Raw genomic sequence first — 17,895 nt, forward strand, 5'->3', positions numbered from 1 at the left:
TACCGAAGGCAACACCATGAATATTTTCATTGTCATATGATGCCATGGATCGCTACCACATGGTCTTACACATATTTGCATGTCGTGATCTACCAATCCAGCTAGCAATGTACCTACCCTACCGGAGGCATCACAAATGGTTGTGTTACTCACTTAACATAGAGTGCACTTACCTAAATTTGTTCACATTTCTAACGAACTCATATTCTCTCATACCTGATTTCACAAGCTTACATAACATGCATCATCTAATTCATACAGTACCACATATCTATCATTTGTAAACATGCAATAACTATACAATACTTTTCATACACTTACACTCACTAGTTACCCAAAATGACATCAACATATGAATCTCTATTGTAAATGAACATGCATGAGTCAAGATAAAGACTCACTTGAAACACATCTTTACTATAGCTCGAAGTTCCAAATTTGATTGTCCTTCCCGATCCAGCTACAACAACTACTTCAAAGAACATAGAACTTCCATTAAAATCTCATTTACAAATAATTTACTAATGTTCCCATTACATACAACCCTCATGCAAGGCCTCTTATTCACACCCTACTGCTTATATGTTTCTTAAAACCCTTACTCTTTTAAAATCATAACATGTAGAGCTATCAAGCTTACCAAGAGGTTGAAACATCCACTGATTAACCAAAAAACCTCAACTTCTAAGTTAACAAAGAAGAAATAGGTTTAAGAAGAACTAGAGGGTAGAACAGAAAGAAGAAAAGATCATCCTCCCATGTTCCCTTGTTACCATTTATATGTATATAGAAATTGTCCTTTAAATGCCCTGCAATAACTGAAAGAAATATAAAAGAGAATCTGATGTAGATGTTTGACCAATCAATCCATGCAGATGACTCTCGATCAATCGCATTACAGAACCCAATTTTCACAATATTCGAGAAAATCAGGCGTAACATGCCTTTGGCGTTGACTCTCATAAGGCGTGATCTTAAATATAATTAAGTCTTCTATAGTTTTCTCATATATTTAATAGCTTTTCACTACACAAAACTTTGAGGGGTATCCCTTCATAGGCATACACTCTCATGGGCACACTATTTCTTTACTAAGAAACATCCCAAGATAAAACCTAAGATTCTACGTGTGGGGATACACTATGCACTAGGATTTAATTCGCTAAAATTCTAGAAAGTGGCAAGCTATACTACAATAGCGCGCATAATGGGGTAACCTTCACCATTATTCGCCTTTTTCTTGGATTTTCCAAATTTAGGGTGTTACACAAGGAGTGGTGGCACACCTTAGGGAATTTAAGGTTTGCCGCCTCTCTCATATATACAGGCCTATTGAGTCTTTCGTGTATTGGGTACAATTATATTTGATTTCTGGATTTTTTATCAATCCCTTATAATTTATCCTGTGACAGCCCTAATTCGACCCTAATCGGAATGTGGTTTCGGGACCACAAAACCGAGTCATAAAATTTAGTTAAAATTTTAGTTGCATATCTTATATGTATGATAGTACTTGTACAAAAATTTGATGTTTTAATTTTATATTGGGAATGTGAATTTTGCTTGAAAGGATCTAGTTGAAAGACTTGGAAAATTATGATAGGTAAATAAGTAAGGACCAAATAGTATTAAAGTGGGAAAGTGTTGTCCTTGCATGTCAAATTAGCCAAACTAAAGCATAGTGGCCGGCCATGCTATGGGTGGAAACATGTCTCCAACATGTTATGCTAGTGATGTATGTTAAGAAAAATAAAATAATGAGCATGGTGATTAAATAATGAAAGGAAGGGTGATGAAAAAAAAAATAACATGGTCTCATCCATACCCCCTTGTTGCCGTGAATTGAAGAAAGAAAACAAAAAAAAAGTGTTCATTCTTGAACATCCTTGGCCGAATAGAGGAAAGAAAGGAAGGGGAAAAGCTTGAGAAAATCGGCTATGGTGGTTTGCTAGACTAAGGTATGTTTGATATTATTCTTTGAGATTCATGTATATTTTAAGTTGTAAGTGAAAATCTACCTAGCCATGGTTCAAATTTTGTTAATTGATGGAGATGATATTCGGCCATGAATGTTACATTCTTGGTTGGTATTTTGATGTCTTTGGTGATGAGGTATGAAGATGGTTGATTTTGAGTGTTTAATAAAAAGGATGCATGAATTATTGTTAAATAATGGTCGAATGTAGCATGATTAAAGATGTGAATAAATTGAAGTTAAGGAGGTTGTCAATGAAAAATATGAGTTGGATGAGGCTTAAAGAATAAAAATCTAGGTGACTAGAGGTCAAGGACATTCGGTCATAGGCTTGTGTGCTAACAAAATCGGCCAAGAGATTATGTGGTGGAAATTAAGTGATAAATGGAATGAAAATGATATTATATGGGGGTATGTATATTCGGCCATATGAGTAAATATATAGATGATGTTAAATTTGATTATGTATAATGGGCATTAAGATGTTGAACTTAAGAAATTAGAAGTAAATGAACTTGATAGTATTTAAGAGATAGAGGTGATAGATTAATGTTGCACATTCGGCTATGGTTAGGCATGTTGATGATCTTATCTTGATTTAGATAATTAGGCATAAAAGGGTGGCAAAGGGGATGAAATTGTCGAATGATTAGTTGGGTAACAAAAGAAGCATTCGGCCATCCCTTGAGAGCTTGTGTGATGTTGGGTTTAAAATTAGCAAAGGTAACTTACCTAATGCATGTGCATGTGTGATTAGATTTTTGATGATATGGTAGTTGCATGAGGTTATTAGCCGAATATACTAACATACATATACATGTGAAATTGGATTGTAAATATTTAGCAAGGTGGTTAAACTAGTTAAATTATTGATTAAGCTCAAGGAGTTAAAGGAGGTGAATCGAGCAAAGGCAAAGAAAAGGTCATCGAGTAGCCGAGTTGGAACCGTCTTACCCAACGCGAGGTAAGTCATTAAGCATGTAGTTGGTATTATTTCAAATGGTCATAATGTTTATGTATTGATGCTGAATGGAATGAATAAATATACATATATATATGCATGTACGTATGTGATGATGAAATTGTTGAATGAAAAGAAAAGAGGTAAGATGTACTGAGTTGTTGATCTCGGCACTAAACGTGCGGGTATAACCATTTATGACCATGAGATTGGCGCTAAGTGCGCGGGATTAAATTGTACAGCACTAAGTGTGCGATTTGACTATGCTGCACTAAGTGTGCGAAATGAATATGATGCACTAAGTGTGCGAATTGACCATGCGGCACTAAGTGTGCGAGATTGACTATGTAGCACTAAGTGTGCGATTTGATTACGTAGCACTAAGTGTGCGAGTTGATTATATAGCACTGAGTGTGCGGACTCAATATACATTCGTGAATCATTATGGACACTATGTGTGCGACACTATTGAGTCGATCGCGGACAGCGGATCGGGTAAGTGTCTTGAGTACATGGCTAATAGGTGCTATACTTATACTTGGTGTTGAGCTCGGTAAGTTTGAACCTATGTGACAAATATACTTGAAGTCACGTACTTAAAATTTATCGTAGGATGGGTGAAAGGCCGTTTAGTCGTTTGATTGTAACGAAAATAAATTGATTTATAAAAATGCTTCAATGTCCTATTGATGAGTATAAGGAATGTGAATGCATGAATTGATATGAAACTGAATCGATAGGTTGGAGGAACTATGGTATGGTTCGGTATGGATGGAGTAAATTGTCTCGTTTCATTTTGTTTCCTCTTGTGATAATGTTATTGATGGATGGTAGTGCATTGCTTATGACTTACTGAGTTATAAACTCACTCGGTGTTTCCTTGTCACCCATTATAGGTTGCTTGGACTCATCTATTTTTGCGGGGTCAGGCCGTCATCGAAGTCATCACACCGGATAGCAAGTTTTGGTACTTTCTTCTTAGTTGGCTTAGAAGAACATTTTGGCATGTATAAGCTATTACGTTGTGTTTGAACTTTGGCATGTAAACTTTAAGCCATGCGAAAATGGCACGAATGTTCGATTGAGTTGGATCAAGGGTAGGCATGAAATGGACCTAGTTACTTTCGTAACAGATGCTGGCAGCAGCAGTGTCATGAGATTGAAAAATCACTAAAAATAGTAGGAGTGGAATTAATTGATGAATAAATTATGTAATCGAAGCTCGATGAGTCTGTTTTCATGAGGAAGTAACGAAAAGATCGTATGGGCAGTATATTAAGAGATAATCAGATTTTTGTGGGACAGGGCCAGAACGGTTTCTGGATTCCCTGCTCCGACTTTGGAAATTCATTATAAATTAACCAGAGATAATTAGGGGTCGTACTATATATGTATAGATTCCTCTCTGAGTCTAGTTTTCATAGAAACAAACGGCATCAGTATTGAAGCCCCGTGCAGGGAGATATCCAAGTCGTAATGGGCAAAGGTCAGTGTAGTCGACCCCTGCAACATGGGAGACTTTGACTAATAAACTGTACTAATTGGCCCGACCAAAAATTCTAGAAAAAAATACATAGATGGGCACATGAGTCTAGTTTCTGGGAAAAATTACGAAACTGATTTTTGAGTTACGAAACTCAAGATATGATTTTTAAAACGACTAGTACACAGATTGGGCAGTGTCTGGAAAATAAATTTTATAAGGGGTTAAAGTCAGTTAACACCTCGTGTTCGACTCCGGTGTCGGTTTCGGGTTCGGGGTGTTACATATCCAACTTAATAACTATTTTTTATTTACCAAAATATTATTTATTTAATTAATTTTAATCAATTAAATTAATTTTTCTCAAGTAAATTATTTTTTGAACCCAATTCTAATTCTGTTAAAGTCATGGCAACTTTATCGTATTAGAATCTATGAGAAAATTAGTTTAATTACTAATTAATTTAATTCTCACCTTGAGCTTCAATTATTTAATTAAAATCAATTCAATAATAATTTAAAATTTTTAACTTAATTTCCAAGTCATCTTTTGTACTTAGTGAAAAAAACGCATTTACTGTCGATTGTGATACATGTGATTCATTTCTCTTAGTTATCGTTTCCATTCATTCCATAGTCATTGGTTCTACATTCAATTCATTTTGTGTTTTCTTGTGCTAGTGGAGAGACCAATTGGACATATTTAATTAGGACTCAAATATTTTTTAATTAAGTTTTTGTTGTTCGCCTATTAATTACAATATTATTTAATCATGGAGTCATTCCACTATAATATCATGATTGAATTATCCCTTATTATATATCATTATGAAAGTTACTTATTAAATACTCGTATAATGATCTTGTAGGATTAATCTCCTTAGGATAAACTTTGTTCTCCCAATATGATCTTATTTTATCTCATGGTTTCCATTGCATTTTCTGACATGGAAAAAGTCTATTACTAACAAATAATAATTAAATTATTTTTCTTATGACATTTGACTCGTGGCACGTTCCTATTTCATCAATCATGGTGTCAATAAGAGGGTATCATATTCCACTATTATGGAATGGTGCTACAAATGCAGAAATCAGATACCCAACGTACTAATTTTTAGTTCTTTACCTATTTGAACTCAGGTTTTTAATACGTTAAAGTACAAGAGTCATGCATATATAGTCCATCATCCACTTAAGATTAAGGTATACCACACCATGAATGTCACAAGTGAATAACTCCATAAATAGATTTAGGATAAATTCAACTTAGGTCTTGTCCGATGTATTGTTAATCCAAACAATCACATCTATGTTTCGATCTTTTGATAGTCATTTGCTTCGATACCGAAGACAAGATATCTCCACAATGAGACTTGATAGACGACATAATAGTCTTTCAATCAACTTGCTCAATTTGGATTAGACTACGGACTATTTAGATTATCTACTAATGTAAGTTGTCTTCTCCTATTATGATCCGACCACATAATACAACTTAATATTAGTTAAACATTAGATAATCAATAAGTCAATATTTGCTTACATTTTGTTTTGCATGCAAAAACTGTTGAAGACAAATACAAATCATATTAATGTGTATTGTAATTTTATTTAAACCAATTCGTTCGAAAAATTACAAGTACAAAATGATGAATAAACTACACATAGGGCACTAGATCCTAACAACTTGCATATTAATAGTCAATGAAAATTAAAGTGAAACTTGCACATCTCCTACAGTAAATCACCGCAATTTTCAAGGACTTTTTGCAATTCTTGTAGCTCAATCAAGGATTTTTTAGGTTCACTTCTCCAACTTGGATTAGCACATCGGGAAGTTAGGTAATTACAATCAAATTTAGAACTCAAAAGAATTTCAATCCACATGTACTAGTGTAAAACTAAATGAATATCATTCAAATTAAGCTTAAGCCATTTCATCTCATTTTCTTGAGTTTCAATCCTTACTTTTCCATTGAACCACTTTTTAGCGGCCATGTTTATTGTCATAAATAAGGCTCTTGTATCCCCAACTGTCAAATTAGAGTTATCCTTTTCACTAGAAACATGCTGTAGAATAAAATGCAATTATATTGTGGAAAATTTGTAATGACATGTTTTCCTATGTTACCTAGACTTAGGACATGAGTGTCGGACTTGTCAAGTCCCAAAACATCAAATACGGGGACACTATCCAAATTTTGGGCAAGAGTACCTAGATTTTATTATGGATTTTATTATAATACCAATTTTTAATGAAAAAGGGACCAAATTTGTTTTGTTAATGATTTTATGTGGATTTAAAAGAAATAACAACTATTTTTTAATAATTATTAATTTTGGTTATCACAATCTTTTATGATATTTAAAATAATATATAATATTTAAATTTATTAATATATAATATTTGATGTAATAACATTTTAATAATAATTTGGAATTGATTTATACCAAACAAAAACTATTAATAAAGATATTTAAAATACACGTAATTTCTTTTTACTTTTTAGGTTTTTTTTTCTCGTAGACTCTCCTTCCCTCGTATATATATCATGCTCCAATTATATAGATTACATATGCAAAGTTTGGCTTAAATTTCAAAAAAAAAAATTAACTATTATTTTATGTAAAAAATTTCAATTGTTAAATATATATTAATATATACAATATTTCAAATCAATGCGATAGAAATATCAATTTGATTTCAAAATTTACATGAGTGATAAATACAAAATATTTTAAGAAATCAAAGAGCTAGATTGTTAAATTATTAAATATATAAAAAATTATGGAATGATGTAAAATCATTTAAGGTTGATTCAATCCATATGGCACATTTGGTACTACCAATTAATGCCATGTATATACTATAATTAAGTATTTCCAATATATTTTCCCAAAACACGTTGTTACATATGTTTATTTATTACTAGTAAAATCGTTATATAAACAAAATTTCATAAATTACGTTTAATTTATCAAATATTGCATCGCAATCAATTTAGCGCAATTTAGGGAAAATTACTTTATCAATTTTCAATTATTAAAAAAATAATATTGCACCACAATTATAGTAAAATACTTTCCATAAATTTTAATATAACTCATTTAAGACAATTTAAATGTAATTGATAGGACGAAAGAAATGAGTGCAAGTTAAGGAAAACCTAAACGTTTAATATTGCAAAATCATTATTGGTAATTGCGATATTTAACACAATTTGTATAGATATTTCCATAAATACATCAATATATATTTTATCATTATAAAATATTTCTTTAAATATGTTAATTGCCAAAATACTTTTATTTTTCACAATTTTTTATAATTTTTATTGAAAATATGGTAAAGCTTTTAATTTTTATAATTAACAAGAAAACTATAAATATTAAGCATTAAAAATGTTAATTTACCTTTTTATAACAGTAAAAAATAGTTCTAACCGCAAAGTTAGAAAGGACCTTTACTGATTTTATCACCCCTAGATGAGGTGAAAATTGTATGTAACAAATTTTAGAAAATGTATATAGTAATAATAATAAAATTTCAATGACCTCTAATTACACACTATTTTTTTTTTCATTTTTTTGAAGTCTTTTCTCTTTCTTCTATCATCATCTTCCTCCTACTATCGTCCCTCCTCTCACTCGTCTCTTCAAAACAATTTCTTTTCTTCTCTTCTCATCTCAGTTCTCACCCACCGCAGTGACAGCTGGCTTTTGCCAGATCTGACCCGTATCACATGTTGGATTCATGCCGGATCATGTCTACGTAGGTACTGCACCCAAATTGCCGAGTCCGGGTAATGAAGATGTTGAACATATTACTCGGCTAGCTTTCTTCATACACTAGTTTCTTTTTGAAAGAAAAAAAGATGTCGTAGTTGCGCATCAATAATGAGTGCATATAAATTTGCAGGATATCCTATACGAAGAGTTATCAATTTAATAAGCCACTTCAAATTTTGAGCATTGTGCACTCACAAGCAGCCTCATTCCAAAAATTGATACCACAATCATTATAAGAAAACTTCTTCACTCTGACAACTAAAAGGCTTAAAACCAGTAAAATATTCAAGAATTGAAGTCGAAACATATGGCAAAGTAAAAGAAGCATAAAAAGATTTCACTAAAATGTAAGTTTGCTATAGAAAAGTCCTCAAGAATTCAAGGAAGCTCACCTAGGTGTCCACAAATACTCCTCGCTGATTTCTGATTTAATTGATCAAAGCTTTAATTCTAAGGAGAAACTTATAAAACCCAATATTATAAACAAACCGGGTAATTAACAGCAAAAAAGATAGCTCCCAGATGCAATTTTGAATATGCACTATATGACCGTCCATGCAAGTGCAGGCAAGTCTGGATGTGCATGAGCAAGCACTGTAGTTGTAACAATGAATATAGGGAGAAAATCCAAATATAACAAAAACTGAGAACATAAGTAGAGGCCTAAAGATAAGAAAGATGGGCTAGAGAAATTACAGTTCAAAACAAAGTTAATTCATTAATGTAATGAAAAACTTTACTACAGAGAAACTGTGCGTCTGTAAAGTACTTCATCATCACTCTCAGCTTCCTCATCTGACACAACGTCACTTCCCGGTAGCTCCAATTTCCCACCCATACAGAATGAAGGTCCTAAGCTTTCTGATTCAATATAATCACCCTGCAATCTCTCTTCAAATCTCTGGTCACTACAATTCAGAAACCAGTTCAGTGAGCACCTAATCCCCTTGCTTTGTAACTTGGTGTACCTGGGTTTGATTCTACATTCCAAGCTATAAGTAAAGTATTCTGGAAACTCCACAAGCTCTTTGACCGGCCTCCCCATCTCACTTTTGAAGTAATAATAGCTTTTCTTCATGAGCTCAACTCGTAGTGCAACCAATTGGGGACATTTCATAACCATAATTGCCACATCCTCTAATGGCAGTCCCCGCCCCAAAAGAAACTCTATAGGCTTCATAATAACATGTTGATTTAGGCTTGCAATCTGTGGCATCTTCTCTATAATACAAGCAAACCCATCTGGGTCAATCTTGAGCTTCAGATTGAAGAAATACTGCTGTGAAGACAACTTAGCTTTCAGAGGTAACCCAAGAATTTGTGGATACTGTGCAATAACTGAAGCAATTGCTTCCCTCCGAATTCCAAAACTAATCAAGCAATCAACATCAAGCTTAACAGTTTCTTCAAGATCATAACCAAGTATATATGCCCGTTTCTCCAACATTCTAGCCAAAATCTTCTTTGGCAATCCCAAGGAAAACAAGTAATCAACAACCGGCTTAATAACAGTCCCAACTCTCATACCTAGAAAATATGGATATTGTGTCACCATAGGACCAATATCTCTAGGACTAACTCCTATGCTCACCAAGTAAGCAACCGAAGTACTCATAGTACCTTCAAGTTTAAACCCCAACAGTTCTGGATACTTCTGTAGAACATATCCAATATCTTGCTTCTCAACATCAAGCCCCCTAAGAAACTTAATAACAGGACCAAGCTCAACAACCACACTTGTGTGCAAAACCTGCGGATAGTTCTTAACAAACTCCCCTAGTTTTGACTTTGGAATCCCGACTTTTTCCAAGTAACCTAATACAGGTATCATGTTTTTACGCACACTGCAGCCAAGCATTAAAGGGTATTCGTTGATATCATCAATAGTTAATCCAAGTTTCTGTAAAAACTGGACACGCTCAGACATCACTTTTACAGTAGAGGGATAATTCCTAAGGTCTTAAGATAATCACAGATTTTGACACGGTTCACTAGCTTCTCTTTTTTGCCTTGAACAACACCCCAAGTGACAGAGGGCATCTGGTACTCGGGGAACTTGGTGGATTGAGTTGAATATTGGGAAACCCCAAAAACCCTTGAAGGTTTTTGTATTTGAGCACATGGGTTTTGGAGGGTTTTGTGTTTTGGGCACCAGGGATGAAAGATATGTAGATTTTTTATGAGCTTTAAGAGTTTTTGCCTTCTGAGAACGGCTGATGAGTTCATTCCAAAGATCAGACTTTTCGGGGAAAAAAGGAACGACCGATTTCTAATTTAATAAAAAGTATTAATACTCGTAAAGAAGAGAAGCAAAGAGGCTGGCTTTGGCTTACCTCAAATTGCAGGGACAAATGGAGATAACTCAAGCGGAAGAAAACACCCAAGGTTCTCTTTCTGAAAAAATGCGTTTGCTTCTTTGATAACTCAGCTGTTTGATTCTTTGATCTTCTTCCTCCTCTCTGCGTTGGATCGTTCAGTACTCAGTCTCAGTTCTAGACGACATCGTAGTGGTTCTAATGAAAAGCCAAAGCCTAACCCTTTAATTTTAGGTGTAATTTTTAAATCATCCCTATACTATGCGTTTTTAGAGGATCTAGTGCCTCGATTTTATTTCAATATTTTTAATTTCTCTACTTCGCAGAACACGATTTCTCAGTCCTCCTACCAATTGTTCCCGTTCTCACGGTTCAAAACATTTCACTTCGCCCTTTATTTTTTCAACAAAATTTGTATTAATATGTGAGAAATTTATTAAATTTAATCAATTTTGTTAATTTTTAAATCTAAAAAATCGACTTGTGATGATACATTAGGTTTACCAAATCTACCATTAGAGCAAGGATTGGAAAATGTTTTAAGTTTGAAAAATCAGTTAACTTGCAATGTATATTTTAATGGGATCCAAGCATTTTTGAGTCAAGATGTCTGTTGACTGATTAATAATTTATCTCTTAACTTCGAATCACACTTTGAGTCGTCTTATTTCAAGTTTGAGAGCTCATGCTATGATTGTTTTAGTGAATATTGCGCAAGCAGAAAATTCTGAACGTAGATATTACAAAAATTACAAATTATGGACTTTGATTTGTGTTTAAATTATATTGGGTTCAATTTTAAGCTATAGTCATAGTAAGTGTCAACGTGTGGCACTAGCAAACTGATAAATTATAAGATTCTGGTACTTGTAATAAATAGAATATATCCAAGTTGTTTTTTTCCCAAAATACGTTGTTTAGTCAAGGAGTGAGAATAAACTTGATATATATGTTTGGGTTATAATTTCGCATTGTCTGAGTCGTTAAAAAAAATTGAAGTAGCTAAATATTACGGTATGTCTATGATACTTGGTACCCAAATTCGGTAATCGAGTCAGGTATAGGGTGTTACAAGTCCTATATTATGCATAAAGTTATAGATTTAGGCCATGTTTACCAATTGGATCATTCTTAGTGGCTATATTTTTTTAAATTTCAAAATTTTAGTCTTAATACAAACGACAATCATTAAATATATTAACTAATTTTTTATGAGTAATATGTGAAAATAATAGACAGATATAGCATTACACATATAATAATATATTTAACATATCAAATTTTAAAAAAACAGAACTTAACTTAATGAATATAATGGTTATAATTTGGTTAGGATTAAAAATTTTAAATTCTAAAAATACAGGAACTGAAAATATTCAAATTAAAGTTCAGGTACTAAATCTACAACTCATGCAAAATACCAGGTCTAATAGCAAAATTTGTCCTGTTTTATTTTATTATTGGGTATGGGCTTTTTAATTTTTGGGTGTGGGCCTAATAATAGTTGGGCGTGGTTCAAGTTTTATTTTAAGTTTTTTTTCTTATTTTTAATAATTATATAGTTTTTATATTATCAAACAGTGAATCAATTGAATTGATTGAATCAGTAACCTTGACTGGTTCCATCATGTGTTGTTAATAAATGGTTCAGCGTGTTGTTAATAACTAGTGTTCCCTCACTCACTCTCTCCAGGCAGGATTCAACGTTCCAAGTCTAACCTCCGAATTCATCTCTACATCTCTGAAACTCTGGATCTGATTTTCTAAAATCCTTTAGCTATCTCCACGTAACAGATAAACTATCATTCTCATCCTAAATTAAAACTCTAATCTAATTCATTAACAGGATTTTGGTGAGTCTACTCCTGCTCTCTCTCCTCAGTTTAAAGTTCGAGGAGAAGCAAACCCCCTTTTTATATTCCCTAGAATTCATTTCTACTTCCTTATGCTGCAAAACAGAACTGCAACTTTGATGATCAGGGTCTTTCCTTTTAAGTAGTTTATGCTTGGGTTCTTGGAATTGAATCTGAAATCATAATCTTTATCTGTTAAATCTGTCCAATTGCCTATTTGGGTATGGTTCATTTGCATAAATCTCGATGCTTTTCTGCTGGATTTGAATTATCATGAATAAATATCCATTTGGGTCAAACAATCCTAAGTCCTTCCATGCATATCCAAGGGGTGACTTTGTTATAGAATCAGGAACTATCAAAAGAACCAGAAGTAGAAAATCATCAATTTACCCTGTTAGAATGGTTAAGTCCTGGGCTAATCGGCTTCATTACTATTACAAGCTACATCCACTCTTTGTTTTCTCTATTTCCTTGGCATTCGGGGTCACGATCCTCATAGTTTTATCTCTATATGAGCAACACTATAAGGTGCTGAATAATTGTTTGAAACTTGATGATGGCTTTGGCAGTTATTATCCCTTTGCTAAGCTTAAGAATCTTGTAATGGTTGCTGGGCATTCGGTTTATACAAGCAGTAGTTGTGAAAAAGCTGACAAGGAGGATTCTTGGTTTTTGGAGTCTTATCAGAAGAATCCAGGCCAGGCTGCCACTTTTTTGGCTCACATAAAAGAAGGGATAGAAAGCACTGCACTAGATGATGAGGCTTTGCTTCTTTTTAGCGGTGGAGAGACTCTTAAAGATGCTGGTCCTCGTAGTGAGGCGCAGAGTTATTGGACAGTTGCTGACTCCAAGGGATGGTTTGGTATGTAAACTCGTTCACTCATTTTATTTTCCTAAGTTCATACAATAATATCTCGCCTTATTTTTTGTTCAAATTACCTGTTGTTTGAAGGATGAGATGTAAACTTGACAATGATTGCTATGATTGTTTACCTGGTAAATCCTATAATCCTTTTCTAGTACTAGTATGTTCACTATTCTTTAAATCCAAATCTAAACCTTTAAAACCTTTAAGGTACTGGTGCTGTGGATTACTCGTATGAGTACTAGATACCTACTATACTTGTATTATGAAGTAATTATGTATTGCATTCGTGAAGCTGTTGTTATTGATTAATTGTGTTTCCACATTCATAGTTATGCCTTCAAGTAAAGTGAAGAGCTCCCTTTTTGCTCTGAAGAACTACCTTTATCTTTTGATCAGTAATAATGAATGTTACTGCAATTTCTACTCCCTAGTCAATTTCTATGGGTTTCCTTCTAGTCCACCTTTATTCCGTGAATTTTTTTTCTATAGCATGAAGGCTTTAAATCATCTGAGTGGCATTGTTATTGTATTTTATTGCTCTTCAGGGAAGGAAGAAAATGTAAAGTGGAGGGCATTAACTGAGGAGCATGCAAGAGATAGCTTTGAGAATCTTCTCTTTAGTGTTTGTCGGTTTCGAGAGCTTTCTGGGACATACCCACACAACATAACTGTAAGTTTTCTAAATTTGTTGGTCTTTCTTACTTTTACATTTCCCTCCTCCTCTTCTTACCTTCTATCAGCATATCTAGCTAGGGTGAAAGAATAACTGGCAGTTAACTAATCAATGGTTTCTATTTGTTGTTGAGCTACACTTTGCACAAAATAAGTATAAGATTAATGATTCAATTCCATTGATCTGGTCATTGAACACCAGAAAGATCACCCAGATAAGTATTGATTGCAGCCATGTACAGGAATAATTCATTTAATTCTCAACACATATCAGATTTCCTGCATATATACTTACATCAAAGTTGTCCAGTGTAGCCCTTGCTGATCAAATCAGAAGGGTTTTGAGTGGGTTCATATAAGATCTTGTGATTTAGAATAGACTTTGTCGAACTCATTTTTAACGGGGTTTGAAAAACGGGGGTTCGACTTTAAAAAAATGAAAACGGGAGTCGCCACCAATCTTTTTAGGTGCAATTGGATCACCTTTAAACATTTTGGTCTACGAAAATTTGAGTAAACAGGGTCGGGAGTCGGTTATGTACGAGGAAGGATTAGCACCCTCGCAACGCCCAAAATCGGTACCAAATTGAATAGTTTTCTGTCTTAATGTCAAAATTTTGAAAGAGTTTAAAAAATAGGATCCCTTTTAAAAGTCAGAATAGTTTGAGTTTAAGACCGAGATTCCTTCATTCCAAAAATATAAATATCATATCCAGCATGATAGGACATGATATTCTAAAATTCTTGTAACTGAAATCACCTCGTAATTTATAAAATCATTTAGAAGGATATTTTAGGCATTTAGACAAACGGGAAATCACAACCCAGCATGTTAGGGCACCATTTCCCGAATTCGTAAATACGAAAAAACATTGCCTCATTTTTAAAACTCTTTTGGAGTTTTAAAAAAAAAATTAAACGATGATGCATTTTAACATATTTCAAGATATCAATAATAACATAAACTACATGGTACATATTTTAACAATTCATGCAAATATACTTAAAAACAACATACATTAACATTTCATGCTCAACACAACGTGGGAAACCCTAAATTTCATAACATATATGCAAACATAGCTTAAAATAACAACATAAATAATCAATTTTTATGCAAACATATAAAAACAATAAATAACATAAAAAATTAATTTAAGATAAAATTAACATACTAAAAACACTAAATAAAAAACATATGAAAATAAATCAACAAATTTATGAACATATATAAAATAAGTCAAAAAGGAAATAAATGCAGTATAACAAATATTTAAAACAGTATATAAATAGTGAAAAGAGATTTTTTTTTAAAAAAAGGTTAATATATATAAAAAAATGTACTATATGGTACAATAACCTAATATATATACTTACAATAATATGTTAAATAGGAACAAAATTTTGTAATAAGTTTAGAAGATTATATATCATACTAAATATTCAATAATATGTAATTTTTAATAATAATTTACAAGTGTTAAAATTATAATAATAAAGATAAAGATAAACAACATAATAAATAATATATGATAATATATAAATAAATAATAGATAATATATATAATAGACAACATAACATAATAATATAAATATATAATAAAATAATATACGATAAATAATTTTTTATATATGAATAATGTTTATAGTAAAATAAATAATAAATAAAATATTTAAAATAAATAAATAAAAATTTAGAAATATATAAAAAAAGATTAAAATTAATGATTAATAAAACTGTAGGGTTAATTTTTAAAATATCAAAACTGAATTTGGGGCCTAATTAAAGTGCGCGTTTAAAGAGAGGGACTCACTGGGTAAATAACCCTAATCCCTAAAACGTCACCGTTTCTAGCGTTCAGGTATCATAGGCTCGAGACTAAATTGAAATTAAAAATAAAGTTATTGAGCAAAATTTAAATATGAAAGAAATTTAATTTTAAAGGATAGAAGTGCGGAAGGACCAATTGGACAATTATTCCAATAACAGAAAACACGCGGATCCCTCGGCCGGGTCAGGTCGACACAAGGGTTATTTGCTTAAACGGCACCGTTTTAGGGCTTATTGTTTTAAGCCAAAACGGTGTCGTTTTATACTATTATAAAAATAAAATTTTACACCCAAATTCATTTAAACCCTGCCCTTTTTCTAAAACTCACTCTCGGTTCTTCTCCTCAGCTTGAAATCTAGCAAAAGCTCCGACGATCGACCGCTACACGAGCCACCACACGCGCCATCATACGCGGCGGTCAGAGAGTCTAAAATCTTCCGTTTTCTAAGCGCGTCAAAGGTAACCCTCTTTCCCTCTTTTTAGTAATATTCTTTAAAAATGTTGTTTTGTATGTATTGAAAAAAACAGAAACGAAAAATAACAATAAACAAAATATCACTTTATTTCAAAAAAAACACTGTTTGTGTTTTTTGTTTGCGTAGTAAATCGTACAACTGTTTGCGTATCTGGTTCGTGTGGTCCCTATTACAACGATAGCACTCGGGCTTTATAGCCACTGTTTACATTTGGTAAGAATAATTTCCTTTGGTTTTTTCCTATTTTTGTGCTGCTATACTGCTTTTCTTTCCATTTGTGTGCAGGTGAGCGCGGGAATCACAGCGGTGATGAAGGCTTGACGATGGCAGCGACGGACCAGGCATTGACTGCGCACTGGTGCTTGCGGCGCGAGATCTTCTGACGTTTGGATGGCTTGGGAGCTGCGGCGCAAACCCTAGCTGGGGTTTGCCAAAGCTGAAGATAGGTTGGGCCAATTGGGCCAATTAAGTTTTGGGTTACTAGACTAGCTTAGGGTATCAGAGATATTGGGTATTTGATTGTAAATGGGCTGCTGGGTTAAGCGGGTTATTGGGTTAGTGTTTAGCTGGGTTATGGGTGTAACGGGTTATTAGGCATTTAATTTTGGGCCTACGGGTTAGTGGGCTATGGTATTTAGGTTCTGTAAAAGGACTTAAATGGACTGTTTAATTTTATTTTTTCGTTTAATTTCATTTTTAATTTTTTTAATCCCGGGCAAAATATGGGTTCTACAGCTGCCCTCTTTGCTCATAGCTGTGTAACAGGAATAGAGCAAAGATATAAAAGAACCAATTTTGCCCGGGCTCGCCGAGTCTTGAGTTCTTCGATCTGCTTCCCGTTGAATACAGAGACGCCCAAATCATCTTGAATCAGCCTTGATGAAGGTCAGATCGACTAATGTCTTTGATTTGCTCTCCGTCCATTACAGGGATGCCCAAATCATCTTGGATCTGCCTCGACAAAGGTCAAATCTGCTATATCTTCGATTTGCTCCCTGTCAAATACAGAGATGCCAAATCATCTTCTTGGTTTTGCTCCCCGTCAAATACGGAGATGCCAAATCTATCATCTTGGATCTGCTCCCCGTCAAATATGGGGATGCCAAATCTGCTTCTTGGATTTACTCCTCGTCGAATACGAAGATGCCAAATCATCTTGGATCTGCTCCCTGTCAAATACGGAGATGCCAAATCTGCTTCTTGGATTTTCTCCTCGTCAAATACGAAGATGCCAAATCATCTTGGATCTGCTCCCCGTCGAGTACAGAGATGCCAAATCTGCTTCTTGGATTTGCTCTTCGTCAAAATACGAAGATGCCTAATCTACTATCTTCGATCTGCTCTCTGACAATACAGAGATGCTAAATCTGCTATTTTCGATCTGCTCTCTGACAGTACAGAGATGCCAAATCTGTTATCATCGATATGCTCTCTGACAATACAGAGATGCCAAATCTGCTATCTTCGATTTGCTCTCTGACAATACAAAGATGCCAAATCATCTTGGATATGCTTCAGCATAAACACCTGAAGGTCAGATCTGCTATGCTTTAGCCTGTTACCCTACTACTTATGGGGTTAAGGCGCATCAATATTCATTGTCCCTTGAAGGACATATCCTGTGCAATGTGTATGAGTTCATGCCTAATTATTAGGATGCTGTAA

General features: G+C 33.6%; 1 protein-coding gene, 1 long non-coding RNA gene and 1 pseudogene across 5 annotated transcripts; 1 reads left to right on the top strand and 2 right to left on the bottom strand.

Annotated features, from left to right (window-relative positions):
• Positions 1–7,862: 7,862 nt before the first annotated feature.
• On the bottom strand, positions 7,863–10,766 carry LOC107952084 (uncharacterized). The gene is made up of 2 exons (XR_001698770.2): positions 10,545–10,766; positions 7,863–8,347 (listed from the first exon to the last, which is right to left on the bottom strand). It is a non-coding gene; the product is annotated as an uncharacterized lncRNA (long non-coding RNA).
• LOC121208495 (transcription termination factor MTERF4, chloroplastic-like) lies at positions 8,520–10,550 on the bottom strand (annotated as a pseudogene).
• A 1,356-nt stretch (positions 10,767–12,122) lies between the features above and the next one.
• On the top strand, positions 12,123–17,620 carry LOC107952001 (uncharacterized protein C57A10.07). Of its 4 annotated transcripts, none has more exons than XM_041083076.1 (5): positions 12,123–13,244; positions 13,796–13,920; positions 16,102–16,213; positions 16,357–16,443; positions 16,516–17,616. In XM_041083076.1, the coding sequence occupies exons 1-3, from the start codon at positions 12,653–12,655 to the stop codon at positions 16,111–16,113; spliced, it is 729 nt and encodes a 242-aa protein (XP_040939010.1). In that variant the 5' UTR covers positions 12,123–12,652; the 3' UTR covers positions 16,114–16,213; positions 16,357–16,443; positions 16,516–17,616. The 4 variants fall into 4 exon arrangements, with proteins under 4 accessions (XP_040939010.1, XP_040939019.1, XP_040939012.1 ...); XM_041083085.1 differs by having other exon boundaries at positions 12,127–12,379; positions 12,952–13,244; positions 16,357–17,620; XM_041083080.1 differs by lacking the exon at positions 16,357–16,443 and having other exon boundaries at positions 12,191–12,379; positions 12,952–13,244; positions 16,516–17,620.
• Positions 17,621–17,895: the final 275 nt, after the last annotated feature.

The sequence above is a fragment of the Gossypium hirsutum genome, chromosome A02 (assembly GCF_007990345.1).
Source record: "Gossypium hirsutum isolate 1008001.06 chromosome A02, Gossypium_hirsutum_v2.1, whole genome shotgun sequence".
NCBI lineage: Eukaryota > Viridiplantae > Streptophyta > Magnoliopsida > Malvales > Malvaceae > Gossypium > Gossypium hirsutum.

What these genes read in the sequence shown, in the direction of transcription:
- LOC107952001 (XM_041083076.1), top strand. Translation starts at nt 12,653, where the DNA reads ATGAATAAATATCCATTTGGGTCAAACAATCCTAAGTCCTTCCATGCA. An exon ending in TGACTCCAAGGGATGGTTTG is followed by an intron (nt 13,245 to 13,795) that starts GTATGTAAACTC and finishes ATTGCTCTTCAG; the next exon opens with GGAAGGAAGAAAATGTAAAG.